Genomic DNA, 18,759 nt, shown 5'->3' on the forward strand with positions numbered 1-18,759 from the left:
CATTAACATATTAATTCAATAATGGTAGTTTTGTAATAGTACATTACGATACAAGTGCGAAAAATTTAAAACTCCTAATGAGTGGCGCTAAATTAAAACACAACTGAAGGGAGAGTTTTAAATCGACACAAGTTGTGAATTACCTTATTCACATTCGCACATGTATCATACGTTTTATAGTACATATGGCCCTTTAGATTTTCGACATAGTTACATAATGTGCTAATTGTTGCACTAGTGAGGTAAAGCAGCCCCATGTGTACCTACTTTAAAATAATATATGTGTCAAATAAGGTTTATAGATAAAGAATACTTACAACATTTTCAGGTAACTTGTGTCCGGGCAAATATTTAACATTCTCATGTGTTTCATTAATGATTTCTGTTAGTTTCTTCCCTTCTATCATTTCTTCATACACCCACATTGTGACTGTGTCTTCAAAGTTAGGTAGCCGGGCTGCATTTTTGCCAACAATTTTAGCAATCGCTGATCCCCTGTTCAATGAAAAAAATTACTTTAGGTACTTAGTTGGCAATAATATTTAAATTGACTTGTAAACAAGGTTAACCATGCAGAAGTTATGTGAAGGTGCAAGAGCGCGGAATGATATTGAAGGTCAAAAATAAACTGCATATCCGCATGGCTAAATACTCAAATAGATAGAACCATAAACGATCCTTGTTATGTCATCGCACAAAACTGTAGCGTAAGGTTATAAAATCATCTTACACGGCCAATTAGTTTCACCGTAAAAACAAACAAAGATAATATTATTCATCAGAGACACTGAAACTCACCAGTTGCCTGAACCGATTATGCAAACTCTGTTTTTCAGTTGCTTCTCTGCCATTATAAAGTTATCGCACAGAAACTTGATTTAATTTAATACAAGGGTGTAAATAATAAGAAAACACTGGACGTCAACCTGCTAGTGTATAAACGTAGCAACTGACTGATTATGCGATACTTGCGATAGCCGCTACAGAGCCTAGGCTATTCGCACAACACCTACAGTCTACACACTCGCCTCACCAGAAAATGTTATCACTAGGGAGGGTAGGGAGGAGGGCTTCATGATTTGTTATCAATTCGATATGTCAGATATCGACTAGGGCAAAACTGCTAATCGATTATCAAAGAACATCGAAATTAGTAAATTCCTTTATTACCTATGTGATTTATGTGTTACTTTTCCTGCTATTGATGCGATGAAGACTGAAGAGTGATAGAAGAGAGAAAAGAAGAAAAAAGTAGAGTAAATCTTGGTTGTCAGAAAATTAAAAAGGTAAAATATATTTCTCCGATTTCTAAACGTTCGCAAACTGTCATCATCGTTACGATTCATTCATTATACGCAAATCCACGATACTAAGGAGCCCAAGATTGTTCAAAAATATTAAATTCAAAATTGATGATTAACTTGTAACATATTTTAAAGTAGCATTTTTGCAAAAACAATATTTTAAGATACACACTTGATCTATAAACATATTTCAAGGGATATTTAGGATATAACATGATAAATGACGGTTTAAAACGTAAACCGGAACGCATATCTTGATTGATTTGTTGTTTCTCTGTTTGTGAATGAATTTGGTTTACATGGTTCAAAAATATTGCGGTTTATATGATCAAAATGAGTGAAAATATTGAACCGATTAAGCTTGAGCTCACGCTTCAGCTTCACCATGTATTTTGCTAACAGTTTCTAGAGACAGAAAGGAAAGTGCTTTGTTTCTGGAACTACAAGGTGCCTGCTGGATTTAATTCATACGTAAGTATCGACATAAATATTAATAAGTATTAGGTGCGAGTTTTTAAATAACAGCTTGTTTTTTTATTTACTTAGACCCTTACCCTTTGTATCTTTCCAATTAAATTCATGTTTCTTTAAAGTTTCATTTAATTTAATTTTATATTTATTTGTTAGTGATTTTTCGTTTTGTTTTTGTTTACAGTGAATTTTATTTGGTGGCCATGGATTTTACTACTTTAGAAAGAATGGGGCATTTCTTTGTAAGTTTATTTTATTTTTTGTTACCACATACAAATTAATTTTCATAGGTATTTATTATGACAGAGAGGGGCATAATATGTGGTGTTTATTTACTGTTTAGTAAATTTGATTTTAGTTATAAAAATATGGTACTCATTGTGATATACCTTTAAAAAAAAAGTGCACATAATCTCAAGCCAGGGGTTGGCCATGCGGATATTTGGATATAGGTACAATTTCAATTATTTCATTCTCCCCATAAAATAAATTATGTATTATTAAACTTATTACTATTTAGACTGATCATCAAACAAATCAAGACTTGTGTCTCTTTGGGATTCCTGAATCTACGGACAAAGTGCCGATTTCTGCTGCAATAGGCCTTTCTCAAAAGCTTGCTGACCCCTGCCTTAGGGTAGTTGATTAATATTTAACAACTATTATTACCTAAGAGAAATCCTGGATTTAATAAAATGGTTCACACAATTATACATTTTTAATTCACATTCAAAGTAACAAGAGGTCAGTAGGTCAGGTATTTCCCTTGTACAACAGAACTAATATATTCTGCTAGTACAAATTAAGATACATTTGGGTATCATTATAAACGGAAGTATTGGTAGCCCAATGTTATAAAAAAATTGTGAAACAGTACTGACTAATAATTCCCATGACATTGAAGTTTTGTAAAGGCCATCATTTTCACAACATGATAATTCTTACTAGAATAGTTTAGGGTGGTTTAGGGTGGTAAATAAACATATTAAGGCATGTGTAAAGGTTCCAAAACTGACCTCAAGATTAGGCTTGCTGACCTCCCTAGGTAAGGGCCCCTTTCGGCCATAGAGCAAAATATGCCCCGGGATATTTTCTAGCACAACAACTGATTGACCTTTAAGACGGAAGAATACTAAAGTATCTACTCATTCATACAAAAAGAGAAAATATTTTTGCACTTCTTAATATTTTCCATTCCTGATTTTTTAGTATGTTATTGACACAATGAAAGACTAGGTTTATAGGTTTTCCTTTTGTCAAAATTTGCAATATAAAAAATAATAATAATCTGAAACCTATTAAACCTAGAACCTAACCTAATTATATTGAACGATTGACATCAAAATCAATGTGATTTGTTAAGATTTAGTTACTGGAAACCGTTTGCTCTCGAAATGGAATTTTCGTCGAAATTTCATCAAAAAAGTAGGTAACTACCTGACAATAGTCAGTATATTATTCTTCCCTCTTAATTAAATGTCTCTTATCAATTTCGTTATCAATTTCTACTTTTAGCCTCTCATCCATTTGAATAGAGTCATTATTAATGGCATTAATAATGCATTGAAAGCCTCATCAGGCACAAAAGGTGTGTAGTCTAATAGTTCTAATACCATGTCCCGTAGACGCCAGGCAAGCGCCACTTTTGCATACATAGCTAATACTTAGTTACATGCATTAAACTTATGACATCCCTCAATTTTCTTCTCCTCTGTTAAAACCTCTTTTAGACTGCCGTATTTTCTGGACCTGGAGGTGTAAAAGTTGGTAGGGCCCTGCAGTACTGTCTTTACCATAAGGGCACACCGGGCCCGTGCCCAGGGCCCCCATTCTCAGGGGGCCCTGAAGGAGAGACATTAACAGTATATTTGATTACCCATACTAAATAGAAGATCGTTGTAGAAAAAACCGGGCAAGTGCGAGTCGGACTCGCGCACGAACGGTTCCGTACCATAATGAAAAAAAAAACGGAAAAAAATGCAAAAAAAAAAACGGTCACCCATCCAAGTACTGACCACGCCCGACGTTGCTTAACTTTGGTCAAAAATCACGTTTGTTGTATGAGAGCCCCATTTAAATCTTTATTTTATTCTGTTTTTAGTATTTGTTGTTATAGCGGCAACAGATATACATCATCTGTGAAAATTTCAACTGTCTAGTTATCACGGTTCGTGAGATACAGCCTGGTGACAGACAGACGGACGGACGGACAGCGAAGTCTTAGTAATAGGGTCCCGTTTTACCTTTTGGGTACGGAACCCTAAAAATGATAATTTCATTAAGCTTTCTTTACTTTCCAAAAGGGCCCCAAATTCTTATGTGCCCAAGGGCCCCAGCATAGTTTAAGACGGCCCTGGGGCCCTGTACTTCCTACAGGGAGGGCTAAGTAGAATCTACACAATAAAGAGGGCCTGAGAATTACATAGTCTAAAACCGTTTTAAAAATTAAGACTAAGTCACAGTCACACGCGACTGTATCAGATTCATAAAGTTCTATTGAATAGGTTCTGCACCGAATGCATTACATTGTTTTAGGGGTTATATTGAAGCACATGGAGCATGTGCAATCGTAATCGTATTAAACATCGCAATAACTGGGCTGTTATTTCACTTGTTTCCAGCCAGAGTGAAACCAGGTTAAGGCGCCGAGCTTGCTAAGCACTGAGCGGACAGCCGAGCGTGCCCGAAATCGCGGTTATCATTGTTATTAAAATAAATAGTATTTTTTTAACAAACAAAAGTAATCGATTAGTTCGAACAAAAATAAAATTGCGCATTTTTTTAGAAGCATTTTCATATTTTTAGCTTTTGTGCAAACATTGTTAAAAAAAATGGTGTGTTTTAGACACATGTTGTGTTTTTTTTACCAGGTTAAAGTTATTTAACCAGGTTTTGAATCGATGAAGTTACTGAGAAAGGGCCCAAAATTGCTAAGTATTCATATTTATTGGCGACCGCTGAGCCCACGGCATAGGTAAAGAGTGAATTTGTCAGTAGGTACAAATTATTTATACATACGTTATTGTGTCATTATTGTGAGCTAATAAATATACTTAATAGCGGATAGCGGAAGGCTGTCTTTACAGTGTCTACCCATGGAGGCTATTCATAAATTACGTAATTTCAAATTAGGGGGGGGAGGGTCTGGACGTCGGATGATGGTAGCATGACGTACGAGGAAACGGGGTCATTCGAAGCATGATTTTTGGATGATTTTAGGGGGGGGGGGTCAAAAATCGTCAAAAATCGATGACGTCATTTATGGACAGCCCCCTGGTCATGAATCTCCTTTAACGCGATTTCCATATTTCCTTAATATTATAAATGCGATAGTGTCTGTATGTCTGTCTGTTACCTATTTACGCTTAGACCGCTGAACCGATTTAGTTGAAATTTGGTATCGAGATTTGAGTCCCGAGGAAGGAGATAGGATAGTTTTTATCCCAGAAATCATACGTAAGAGGGTGTAAAGCGAGGTGAAAGTGAGATGATTCATCGCCTGATAGTTAATGTAAGTTATTCTCGAATTGCATAACTGCTATTACACTTTATCTAGGCGTTATAGTTGTTTCTCAAATAAAGAAGTTTGTATGGAGAATCAATAAAAAGTAGATTGGATAAATAATAACCTACCCAAATTACTAATTCCCCGCAGACGAGAGACGAGTAGCGGGTGGGGAATAGCTATACTCTGTATCTTTTAGGTATTTAGGTATTTAAATAAAAGTAAACAAAATCTACCCTCAAATGGCTCCTTAAGCTAGTTGAGGGTAGATGAAAACATTACATGATCAAATAATGTAGGTTGAAGTCAGGTCGTTCAGTGACTGATCCACGGGTTTCGTATCCGCGGTTTTGTATTTGGTTGGTTAACCACCCATACAACCATTTCCAGTCGCCGTTACGACGCGGTGTTGACACATCTTGTGTCGACACCGTCTGTTTCGGTCACAATTCCAGTCGCAGAGTCGTCGCCGTGTCGACACAGTTACCAGAAATGGGGAAGGGTCGACACATGACACAAAGTGACATAAAGTGTGGTCGCCGTGTGCACACATTGTTTCGGGTTTGCGACTACTTTATGCCAAAATCATTCGTTCATTCGTTCATTTTGTTCCTGTCAAATGGAAACTGTCAGATGGAAAAATACTTAAATAAAAATAAGTGACATTAATACGCCATCTCTAAAACGGATTACAAGACGTAATTATATATTGTTTGCATTTATATTACAATATGACTTAAATTATTATGGGGAATTAAACTGCTCGAGTGATTTGATAAACTAAGTGTAATATAATCAACGCGCCACCACATTGTTTTAGTTTAGCCGGAAATGAAATTGTTTACTTCTCAGTGCCTGTGTTCATAACTATATTATTTGAAGCATTTTTAGTACTTCGATGCGTATACTATACTTAAATAACAGAAATAACGCTTTACATACTACGAAACTTGTTAATTATGATGTATAAATATGGTTTAAGGCTGAGAAATATTGCAGTCACAAAGTAGTTGCAATGTTTCGACTTTGTGTCGACTCTGTGTTGACACATGACACGCGCTGTCAAAAGTAATAACAAAGTTACTGGTATGTTACTGGATTTGCAAAATGGCTCCTTGTGTTGATTTGTTTTCAGATATTCTCAAAGTGTAAAAATGCCGTGGTCAGAGATGGGCATTAATCGATTAACTGTTTATTCGACTAATTAATGGAATAAAAAAAGTTAATTCTCAAATTTTAATCGCGATTAGTTTAGTCGACCTAACATAGATTGAAATTGAATTAATCTGAATATTAATCGAATAAATTATCGATTAAATCTCGATTGAAAGTTGACAGGGGGTCATTTTTGTACGTAAAAATAATAGAAATGTCTTGCATGCAGATGGTAGCAAAACACTTTGTCATAAAAGTCGAGATGGGTGTCGATATATAGGTTTTAGGGAGTGCCGATTTCGAAAATAATGACCATTTTGGAATCCGAAATGGCGGCCATGCACTGTGTCATAAAAGTCGTCATGGATGTCGTTTTATACGTTTTAGGGGGCCCCAATTTTGAAAATGATGACCATTTTGGAATCCAAAATGGCGGCCATGCACTATGCCATAAAAGTCGTCATGGGTGTCGTTTTATAGGTTTTAGGGGGCGCAGATTTCGAAAATGATAACCATTTTGGATTCCAAGATGGCGGCCATGCACTATGTCATAAAAGTCGTCATGGATGTCGTTTTATAGGTTTTAGGGGGCCCCGCTTTCGAAAATGATGACCATTTTGGAATCCAAAATGGCGGCCATGCACTATGTCATAAAAGTCGTCATGGGTGTCGTTCTATAGGTTTTGGGGGCCGCAGATTTCGAAAATGATAACATTTTCAATTTAAAAATGGCGGCAATGCACTATGTCATAAAAGTCGTCATGGATATCGTTTTATAGGTTTTAGGGGGCGCAGATTTCGAAAATGATGACTATTTTGGATTCAAAGATGGCGGCCATGCACTATGTCATAAAAGTCGTCATGGATGTCGTTTTATAGGTTTTAGGGGCCGCAGATTTCGAAAATGATGACTATTTTGGATTCCACTTGTATGACAAAATACGTAGCCGCCATCTTGGATTATAAAATGATCATCGTTTTCGAATTCTGCACTCCCTAAAACCTATAAATCGACATCCGTGACGACGCAAGTTATCTTTATTTTCAGATCTAACAAATTGCTACAGAATACAAAGGACAAAAAAGAAGCGAGGAGGTAATGAAACAAGCAAAAATACAGATGATTCCTCGACGCAATTGGGTGATTCTTAAATTGTGTCCAGATTTTTTTGTCATAAAAGTTTTTATTTTTCACATATTACTCTCACAAGTTCCGTGACATTTCGACCTTGTAATTTTTTAAGTAAATGTTTTTATTTATCTATGAGGATCTCACTAGAATAATATAATCAAGGTATGTTTATATTTGATGATTGAAATAGTACCTAACGCAAAAAAAAAATATTTGTGTCTTATATTCCTGCCGAAGACTTTTATTTTACCTATTCCTTCTACACAAGTTTGGCCAAGTAATAAGAATTTAGGGCTCTCAATTTTATTTTGACTTCTACAACAGTAAAGCTACGAGGCCATGTTTGGTATCGATTTCGTATAAATTCGCAGTACCAAATTTAGTTAAGGTATCACATTGACACCATTCCGAAGTAAAAACATATAAACTTATTAAAATACTTTCTTTTAAACTCCTCTTCACGCTTAAACTGCTGAACAGTTTTAATTTAAATTTGGTACACATATATTTTGAGTCCCGAGACAGGACATAATAAGTTATCTCAAAAATCATCCTTTAAAGGTGTGAAATGAGGTGTAGGTGGGAATTCAGAATTGACTTCTTGAAGTTAATACTGTTTAAGTTTAGGTTTGAAGTCATGTTTTTTTATCATTTTTAACTAAATCAAAGATGTAGACCATCCCAAATTTCATATAAATCGGTGCAGCGGTTATTGATTTCCCGTACAAATTTCCACGCCACTTTTCACACCTTCAAAAGATGATTTTGGTTATAAGATCTATCCTATGTCCTGTTCCGGGACGCAAACTATTTCTATACCAAATTTCAACGAAATCGGTTCAGCGGTTAAGCGTCAAGAAGAGTTTCAAAAAAACCGGCCAAGTGCGAGTCCGACTCGCGTATTAAGGGTTCCGTACATTAAGTCCGACTCGCGCTTGACTGCACATTTCTAATAGGTTTTCCTGTCATCTATAGGTAAAGAACTATTTTGTGTATTCAGACGGACATACATACAGACGCACGAGTGATCCTATAAGGGTTCCGTTTTTTCCTTTTGAGGTACGGAACCCTAAAAAGATTTTTTTTTATTTTGTGGAATGGTGTCAATGTGATACCTTAAATGGATTCAGCACCCCAGATTTATACGAAAACGATACCAAACACGGCCTAGCACCTTCACTGATATAGATATATCAAGATAAAATTGAGAGCCCTAAATAAACTTTCAAGAGCGGATATCTCAAAAACTATTCAACATATCGAAAAAATTGACGGAATAAACTTGTAACAAATTAAATTAACTTTCATTTTGTATAAGTGGCCATGTCGGTGAGATGCATAGTTTCCGAGATATAATCGAAAAACCGGAAAATGGGACCTTCAAAGCCCCCTCTCTCCCCCCCGCTCAAGGGCTACGGCCGGGGACTTTTGATATGTTCACCACCTAACTTGTCAAACCGAGTTACGGAGTCAAAAATTGTGTTCCGAGCATTTCCCTCTACAACTTTTGGAGCATTCGTTGCCTGACCTAAGTAGCTTATTGCATTTCTTTAAAAACTTTTCTGTAAAAGGTTGACGGGTGTTGGGTGTTTATATGGTTTCGGTCGATTATTATCATTTGCATTGCCCATGATGACTTACTAGAATTACGAGCACACGAGACACTAATAGTAGTTTGACAAACCTTGGTTTTCAAGAGGTATTTTAAATTGACATTTGCTGTCACAAATTTGCTGTCAGATTTAGTCGCAAACCGCACGCAAAGTGCACACAAATGTGTCGACACCTTGTTACGGAAAAGTGTAGACACGGCGACGACACTTTGTTTCGAAACAATTCTAGACACATTGTGTGGACTCTGTTACGACACATCTGACATTTAGTTACCACTTTGTGATTCTGCGACTGCATTGGAATGGTTATATGGGCAATAAATGTTATAACTACCCGAAAATGTACAAATTGTTTGTTTACTTTTATTTAAATACCTAAAGAGTATAGTATAAAAGATGTGTCGGTCTGGCCGTCAGCAATAGCATGAAAGGGAAAGCCCTTTGCCCGTGCTCCTTTGAATCAGGCTCCTGATATAGCGCTCTATAAATTCAATAGGTTTATTGCAGAATGCTTTGGTAACGAACATGTCAAAGGACAGTTGCAATATTTTTAGTGAATGCGTAAAAGTAAAAAACCGGCCAGGTGCGAGTCGGACTCGCCCACAGAGGGTGCCGTACAAATTTAAGTAATTTTTATTGTACTATCTTCAAATTTACAGTTTTCATCCTACATACTGATTAACAATCCGCCGGACGATATCGGCCTGTCAGTTAAAAGCAAAGACAACTGACTGGCTGATATTGGTCCGGCGAACTGGTAATCTGTGGGCCCCTTTAGACGATTTACTTGTCAAATTTCATAGCTCTAGGTCAACGGGAAGTAAATTTTGACTCCCTTGAGTGTGCCGAAATATACGTTTTTTGCGGTATAAACGGCCGTAAGTATCTTTTTGGGGTTCCGTACCCAAAGGGTAAAAATAGGACCCTATTACTAAGACTCCACTGTCCGTCTGTCTGTCACCAGGCTGTATCTCATGGACCGTGATTTCACAGATGATGTATTTCCGTTGCCGCTATAACAACAAATACTAAAAAGTCCGGTTTTTTCTTACGTTAACTTAGAGGTTCGATTTTTTCAACTTCAGACTTCAATGAACCGTAGACCTATACCTCCACACGTTCCCGAGATAAAGGGTCTTGCCTGACAGACGAACGGACAACAAAGTGATCCTATAAATAAGGGTTCCGTTTTTTCCTTTTGAGGTACGGAACCCTAAAAATACCGACTTTTTTGTGGGGAGACGACTCGCTGGTCACGGTCTAAACTCCGCTGTCAAAGAGAGTAATGGTAGGGGAGCCCAAGAGGGGATTTTTGAGTTTACTCGAGCGCGTCAGATTAAGATATGAGTGAAATCTTGCTACCCCGTGTAGTCTACCTTTACCCCTTTTAGCCATCTATGTTGAGCCCTTGGTTGGTGGGGGGTTCAACAAATTGTTAAGCAGATTGTGGATTTGGTCATATTAGTCCAAATTAACGCTATAATTGTGCTATTACTAAATCTGATAATTATTTGCACGCATTTCCTTAATCTGACGGTTACAGTGTAAAAATTAGGCGTCAAACTTGTGTTCGTCAGATTAAGAAAATGCCTACAAATAAGTGTTATATTAAGTTATAGAAAAAAACATAGCATTAACGTGGACAAAAACGACCAAACCCACAAACTGCTTAAGCGATTTTTTTAACCCTCCACCAACCTCCCGAAATTTAAAAAAAATTGTAGAAGCTTTCCGGCTCGCTGGAAAAAAAACATTATATAACTTTTTTTTCTTCTTATCATCTAATATTTCGATTCCAATAGGTCTGTATGACGCTCGAGGAAATCCCGATTTAGCATCGTGGGCTCCCCTACTATAATATACGAACCGAACGAAACTAAAAAGGAAAAGGAATAGGTACAGCCTATTATACGTGTACGTATTTTATTAGTTGAACCATAGAGAAATATAGTAAGACAAGAGTGCTCATTCCATACATCAGTTTTGGTACCAAAAATATTAGTATTTTCATAGTCGACATCTAGCATCGAGTAGCGGAATTATCAGTACTTGAAGTAGTAGTAGTAGTATTACTGTCAAGTGACAATAGATGTAGCACCGACCGGAAAGTCTTATGTTGTTGAGATTAGAGTTTCCGGTCGGTGCTACATCTATTGTCACTTGACAGTACTACTACTGCTACTTAAAGTACTGATAATTCCGCTACTCGATGCTAGATGTCGACTATGAAAAAACTAATATTTTTGGTACCAAAACTGATGTATGGAGTGAGCACTCTTGTCTTACTATATTTCTCTATGACAAAGCCAAAACATTGCCGCTCGGCAAACTTGCTCTAACCAATCAGCTCGCGATCTTATTGCCAAGTCCTTTGTGTCTCACTCGCTGAATAAATGTTTCCAATTTGAATAAAACAAGCGCTAACTCGCTTAAATATTCGTATATAAATTATGAAAATATGATAATACAGATCATAGACAATGCTGTGAAAATGGTGTTGTTGTCCCGCTGTTTTTTTTTTTCGGCAATTAGTCGCGAAGTCCGGTCAATTTTATGTAAGTGATTAAATCTATGAAAACAAACATTTTACAGGTTAAAATCCTTGAAAAACAGAAAGTCACAAGGACCCTTTTGAACACGGTACGTAAAGAATATTCCATGGACAAAGGACCTGTAAATTAGACTAAAATAGTAGACCTGTAAAATATATACTTATATCTTAAATTTGGGCTTTGAATTGTGTGTTACATAAATAAATATATGTATATGAGAACAATACTTTAATTATTCCGCTCCTGAAGGGAGTCTTTGATCCTATCTCTGTCCAGCAATTGGCAAATAAAATCTTCAATTGATCGAAAAGCGTGACTTGCTACAATGACGATATTTTTATTTGTTTATCGTATTATCGGTTTTGGTTCCGTAATCCGTTTCGGTAATAGGTAGAGGTAGGTAATGAAGTTTGTAGATTTAGTATTCACGAGATCAGTAAATATTGCGAGTGGCTGTATGGCGCGTTAGTCTTTGCCTCGACACCGAACCGTCAGCTTCGGTCCCGCGTTTCGTTTCCCGCCTCTTTCGGTTTCGCGCGCTTTTGTGTTTGTCTTTGGTCGTTGCGGCCAGTATTTTTGTCGCTTTGCAAGTTTAAATTTCGAATATTGGAACAAGTAAGTAAACTGGTATTTTTTGTTTGCATTAACTTCGTGTCTTTTGTTTAGGTAATTGAAACTATAATTAATATTGCACTTGTGTTGTAGTTAATGACGGTTATTAATTGAAATGCCTTAACTAATAATATTGTCGCAAGAGACAGGTTACCTATTTGAGGAAGTAAGCATTATTATCAAACAAAAAACACCTTAGTTTGTTTTTAATTTTAATACTTACTTCGTTATTTGCATTACCTACCTCTACCTACACATCATACGTCAGAAGTCAGTCAGATTTAGATCAGCGATTACGATCAGCATCAGAAGTGGCTTAGCAGGTCAGATGTCCATCCGCAATAAGCATTTTCTTAGCAACAATCATGCGTAGAGCTCATTTTGATCACCTCACCAGTAGCTACATTTGCCGCTGACTGTCACAAGTACATTATAATTTCCCATGGTCTAATAAAACATGGTCTTCTATTCCCAGAGTGACACAGGCCTACGTCACAATAACATGGCCGCTATATATAGCGCTATCGCATATTATCATATAGCGCTGTCGCATGATGACGTAGGCTTGTGTCAGTTAGGTGACCTAGAAAAGACGGGAATAGAGTACCAGGCGGAGTATATTATTATACCATGATAATTTCCCTATTTTGTCCCCCCTACTCATGGTTTGGGACATATATTTTCAGAGAGATAGATAGAGAGAGAAAGCAAAGTATCATGAAAGGCCAGGCCGCCAGGCCAGACAAGGTAAAGATGACAGGATCAAAAACTAGCAGGTTTTCCACACAAAGTTTCATCCGCGAAGGCGTTTGTTTTATACTCACCGCAATACCAATTGGCGACTGAGCTCATGATGCTATCTCCTTTACCCTTTTTAAGACCAACCAAGAGTGAAAGTGATGGCATTATGACCTCAGTCGCCAGTTGGTATTGCGGCTACTATACTTTGGACTGTAGTGCAAGGATGACGACCCGCAGACCTCAATCGATCGCGTCTGTACCGAGGCCCTTCAACCTACTGGTATCATTGGCCCAGGGCAGGGGTCGGCAAACTTTTAAGAAGAGCCAAATACAGCAAAAATCATAGTGCCCTAGTAGTGTTGTTTTCAGTGATCTAAGAACTCGCAAGTGGGGCTTAAAGAGCCGCAATTGTAACTTCAGAGACCCGTATGCGGCTCGCGAGCGGTGGTTTGCTGACCCCTTGCCTAGGGCAGTTATTCCCGTTCGTTTACCCTTTGAACGCTACGGCTATTTTATACATGTAACAACCAATAGTAAACCTTATTGGAATGTAACAAGGTTAATTGAACGGTAACCGTGCGCGTCTTTGGCCATCAAACATTCAAACTTTATATTTAATCCTGATTTAATATTTAGGTATTAGATTTCACTCGTACATCATCTCAATTAGGTAGGTAGGTAGGTCTGTTACGATATTTTTTATTATACAGGCAGCAGCAAAAGTTGCTAAGCGGGCGAGGTGTTCAAAATTACCTTGACACGCTCTTATTCTCTTAACAATAAAGTCGCGTCAAGATCATTTTGAAAACCTCGCCCGCTTACCAACTTTTACTGCTGACTGTACTAATGCGCTTTGTCCATTATTTCCATCCATTAGATATTATCCACTACTTTTTTGAAGAACTCCATGTCCCCATACTGATAGACTCTTGAAAAGCCTGAGCTGGGAATATCTTCGTTCTCAGCCGGAGCGTTCGAAGAAGGAGACATTTGAAACCGTACAGTACAGCGCACTACCATTTTGGTTCTAGGGTGTTAGGACGTCAAATCAAGTTGAGATTTTTTTAAAGATATGCTTCCAGAGCTCTGGACTTCGAGTCACCCCTGCACGTCTTACATATCATGTCACAAGTCACGCGACTTGACATAATATAGTCCTGCCAGTTAGTCGCGACAAGACGTGCAAAACGTGCTGTTTCTGTTCACTATTCGAATATCGGATAAATAAAAATACAGCCTTCCTTGCAATTTTAATCACAAAATATGTTTTGCCGATTTTGCCTGATAAATAGAATACACAAAGTGATTCCAGCCATATTAGTTCGTGATTCCGTCCACATTCCGTCGCCGTTAAAACCATGGTTCCGAGACCGACGCAAGTCTCACGTCAGCGGTGGTAATACCTACTCGTAGCTTAGCGGGTGAAATTGTTTAGTTGGTAGTCAGTACTTTGAAACCCTTGTCACTTTCAGGGCTATAACCGCGAAAATTGAAATTCGCAAATTGCGGGCATCTGTCACTCTGAATACGCCTTCATTGAAGTATAAGAGATTTCGTATTTCGCAGTAGACCCTCAGGTCTAAGTATAGGTAAACCGCTTTTTATGCGAAGTCCTGTAATCTGACTCTATCAAGCGAGACCCTTTGGAGTCACAAGAACAAAGCCGCCACCATACAATCGAAGTTACGCACTCATATATATTAATGAAATGCTGAAATATCATGAAAATTAGCATTAAAATAGCGATCTTATCGAAGTGGTGAGTAAAAACCGCTGGTGGCCTAGTGGTAAGAGCGTGCGACTTGCAATCCAGAGGTCGCGGGTTTAAACCCCCGGCTCGTACTAATGAATTTTTCGGAACTTATGTCCCTAAGAAATATCATTTAAAACTTACCAGCCACTTTTCGGTGCAGAAAAACATCGTAAGGAAACCGGACTAATCCCAATAGGCCTAGTTTACCCTCTGGGTTGGAAGGTCAGATGACTCAGATGGCAGTTGCTTTCGTAAAAACTAGTGCCTACGCCAATTCTTGGGATTAATTGCCAAGCGGACCCCATCAGGCTCCCATGAGCCGTGGCAAAATGCTGGGACAACGCGAGGATGATCATGATCGAAGTGTTGAGGTAATGGGTTTCAATACTTACAATCACTTCTTTTTCTACGCTTTTCTTACGCTTAGGCAGGGTTGGGCAAAATACTGGCTTCCACGTATTTCAAATACAAATTACAAAATACATTTTTAAAAGTATTTGAAATACCAAATACAAACTACTTTGGTGACTGGTATTTGAAATACAAAATACAAATTACAGTGTTTAAAATAATGTATTTCAAATACAAAATACTTATCTTTTATTTTGTTTAATCATTTAGTTTTTTTTAACGAATATCCTTTCCTAAAAACTTATAGGGTCATTGCGCTTGTTTTCGTCCTTCTCTAGTTTTCGTCCACTTGACGAAATTTGAATATAAACCTACATTGCTGCACAAATTTGGACTGATTTCAATCCTTAGCTAAACAATATATCTGTCTACATATAAAAAATATATTTCGCAAATAGTAAATTAAAAATGAAATATATTATATGCTAATCTGCCAAGTGGTCGAAAACTAGAGCATAGACGGAAACTACTACAATGACTCTATCCCCTGGCTGTTGACGAAAAGTTCTGCGCAGAATAGTTCTCGCAATGTACATTTGCGCTCGTACAAGTCGTACATTATATTTAAAAAAAATGTTCCATTTTAGGATCATAGAATTTAATAAAATGTATTTTGAACCTTGAAGTATTTGAAATACAAAATACAAAATACATGTGAGTGCAGTATTTGAAATACCAAATACAAAATACTTTTCCAGGTAGTATTTGAAATACAAATACAAAATACTTATCTTTTATTTTGTTTAATCATTTAGTTTTTTTTAACGAATATCCTTTCCTATAAACTTATAGGGTCATTGCGCTTGTTTTCGTCCTTCTCTAGTTTTCGTCCACTTGACGAAATTTGAATATAAACCTACATTGCTGCACAAATTTGGACTGATTTCAATCCTTAGCTAAACAATATATCTGTCTACATATAAAAAATATATTTCGCAAATAGTAAATTAAAAATGAAATATATTATATGCTAATCTGCCAAGTGGTCGAAAACTAGAGCATAGACGGAAACTACTACAATGACTCTATCCCCTGGCTGTTGACGAAAAGTTCTGCGCAGAATAGTTCTCGCAATGTACATTTGCGCTCGTACAAGTCGTACATTATATTTAAAAAAAATGTTCCATTTTAGGATCATAGAATTTAATAAAATGTATTTTGTAGAAATGTATTTTGAACCTTGAAGTATTTGAAATACAAAATACAAAATACATGTGAGTGCAGTATTTGAAATACCAAATACAAAATACTTTTCCAGGTAGTATTTGAAATACAAATACAAAATACTAAAATGTATTTCAAATACATGTAATTGAAATACTGCCCAACCCTGCGCTTAGGTACATTTTAATTTTACTACATGACTTATTGCACTTGATTGCGATTCTCGAGAACGAGCATTTTAGCAGATAAACAATGTTTTATGACGAATTGTTACACACAATCATTGTCAAAAACTCATTTGACTCCTGAATCGGTTTTCCTGTACTTCGGTGTGAGCGGCCTAGTCTGTATTCCCAATGGTTAAGAGCTTGGGCGTATCGAGTTCTAAAGATCGTTTAAGGGGCCCACACATTACCAGTTCGCCGGACGATATCAGCCTGTCAGTTTGTTCGGAGCTGTCAAATCTTGCGTTTAACTGACAGGCTGATGATATCGTCCGGCGAACTGGTAATAGTGGGCCCCTTTACGAAAAAGCCCGCCGGCCTCTCAAACAACGTTAGCGCGATGGAGAAATCGCCATATGCACTATGCAGTGCAGCGACATCTACCAGTCAATTAGGTGAACTTTCCTTCATAGACGCGAATATCTTGATTCAATCACCACCTTGACAAACTAAATTCATGTCAATGTTCAATGTCATTCCATTCCGATATTACAATAGTGATAGAGATGGAGAAAGTGATCGGATACCCTGGGGGCCTAGCTAAGATGGCGATCGTACATACATCTGACTAACGGCAAACGAATATATATAAATAAAAAACCGGGCAAGTGCGAGTCGGACTCGCGCACGAAGGGTTCCGTACCATATACCATTACGCAAAAAACGACAAATAAATCACGTTTGTAGTATAGGAGCCCCAATTAAATATTCATTTTATGTTGTTTTAGTATTTGTTGTTATAGCGGCAACAGAAATACATCATCTGTGAAAATTTCAACTGTCACGGTTCATGAGTGACAGCCGAAGAGTGAAGAGTGACTGCCTGGTGACAGACAGACGGACGGACGGACGGACGGACGGACAGACAGGACAGAGTCTTAGTTAGTTTTTACCCTTTGGGTACGGAACCCTAAAAATGAATCGGGGTCCGGATGAAAGATGCGACGAGAAGTCTCATGACTTTCCATAGGTACATGATTCAAGTTTTGATTGCCGTTTTCTATCAACGATTGTCATTTTGGCTTGGCCAAGCAAATGCGACGAAGTGGTATCTTTTGCTTAAAAACGTCACATTTTATCATACTTATCCAAATAAAAGGAGTACCTTTTCAATGGGATAAGGGTTAACTAAGAAAATTAATCTTTATTTCATAGCCCTTAAGTTTTGGGTATGTCTACAGGGAATACCTGAACACAGTTTTGAGTTTGACCCAGGCCCACTGTGCTCTGCAAATGATTGGAATCCTTCTGCGCGGCAAACGAGAAATAGACCGCAACAAAGAGTCGCAATTTGCTCGTGTCGGCCATATTTATACGTTGAACCTATCAAATGTGCCATTGTTCTGCAAATGGAAATATCTGTCTTAGTAGGTACCTACTCTGTCTAGTTAGATATAACACAGGTAACAATACCTATATCAATTTTATGCTTAAAAGATCATAAATTCTCTGGAATAATCGTTACTTATATTATTTATTGTAATAACTCATGTTCTATCTATTTACATATACTTATCTACATTTTCTTATAGGATATATTTCGCCAGTAACTGGCCACCTTATAAGTACTAAAATTTATTCTCGATATTAAACTTTCGTGAGACATATTTTAAACTGTTTAGACGACAACGGTTTCACTCACTTGAATTTTTAATTTTTTAGTCGCTAATATTGGCGACTTGTTTCGGGCCCTTCGGGGGTCCTTCCTCAGGCTTCATACATACATGTCGCCCATAGCGACTAAAAATTCAAGTGACTGAAACCGTTGTCGTCTAAACAGTTTAAAATTAATTATATTTATAGGTGAATAGAATTCATTTTTGGTATGGGGTGGCTAGTTACTAAAAGATCATCATACCTATACTAATAGTACTATTACTTAACTATTCTGTGGCTATAAGAAAGGGGTTTAGCATTAGCACACCCCTATTTATTTCATACTATACTTACTCGATAGGTACCGTTTTTATCCGACCCGATGTACACATGCCATTAGTACCGATATCGGCGCTGATATATTACGGAATATACGGGTCAGGTATATCCAACGTATCTAGGGTAATTCCACCATTATTAAACGCAAGCACGCATTGCCTTCGCTCGTTACATCTTGGGACACAAA

The 18,759-nt window shown here is 37.3% G+C and overlaps 2 protein-coding genes across 6 annotated transcripts in view; one reads left to right on the forward strand and one right to left on the reverse strand.

The window, feature by feature from the left end:
- The window catches only part of LOC134792397 (glycerol-3-phosphate dehydrogenase [NAD(+)], cytoplasmic), a 34,258-nt gene extending 33,263 nt beyond the window's left edge, over nucleotides 1–995 (reverse strand). For all 3 annotated transcript variants that reach the window (XM_063763691.1, XM_063763689.1, XM_063763690.1), the window contains exons 1-2: nucleotides 799–995; nucleotides 318–495 (exon numbers count right to left, since the gene is read on the reverse strand). In XM_063763691.1, the coding sequence (XP_063619761.1) occupies nucleotides 318–495; nucleotides 799–851 (231 nt within the window). In that variant the 5' untranslated portion in view covers nucleotides 852–995. The remainder of the gene's footprint in view (nucleotides 1–317; nucleotides 496–798) is intronic.
- Nucleotides 996–1,541: 546 nt separating this feature from the next.
- Nucleotides 1,542–18,759, forward strand: part of LOC134792374 (fatty-acid amide hydrolase 2-A-like) — a 34,401-nt gene continuing 17,183 nt past the window's right edge. The window contains exons 1-2 of one of the 3 annotated variants that reach the window (XM_063763656.1): nucleotides 1,542–1,775; nucleotides 1,960–2,017. The gene's annotated coding sequence lies outside the window, so the exon portion shown is untranslated. Of the gene's footprint in view, nucleotides 1,776–1,959; nucleotides 2,018–12,112; nucleotides 12,348–18,759 lie in introns of those variants that run through there. The other 2 variants (XM_063763657.1, XM_063763655.1) reach the window with 2 other exon arrangements.

Source organism: Cydia splendana, chromosome 7 (assembly GCF_910591565.1).
Source record: "Cydia splendana chromosome 7, ilCydSple1.2, whole genome shotgun sequence".
Lineage (NCBI taxonomy): Eukaryota > Metazoa > Arthropoda > Insecta > Lepidoptera > Tortricidae > Cydia > Cydia splendana.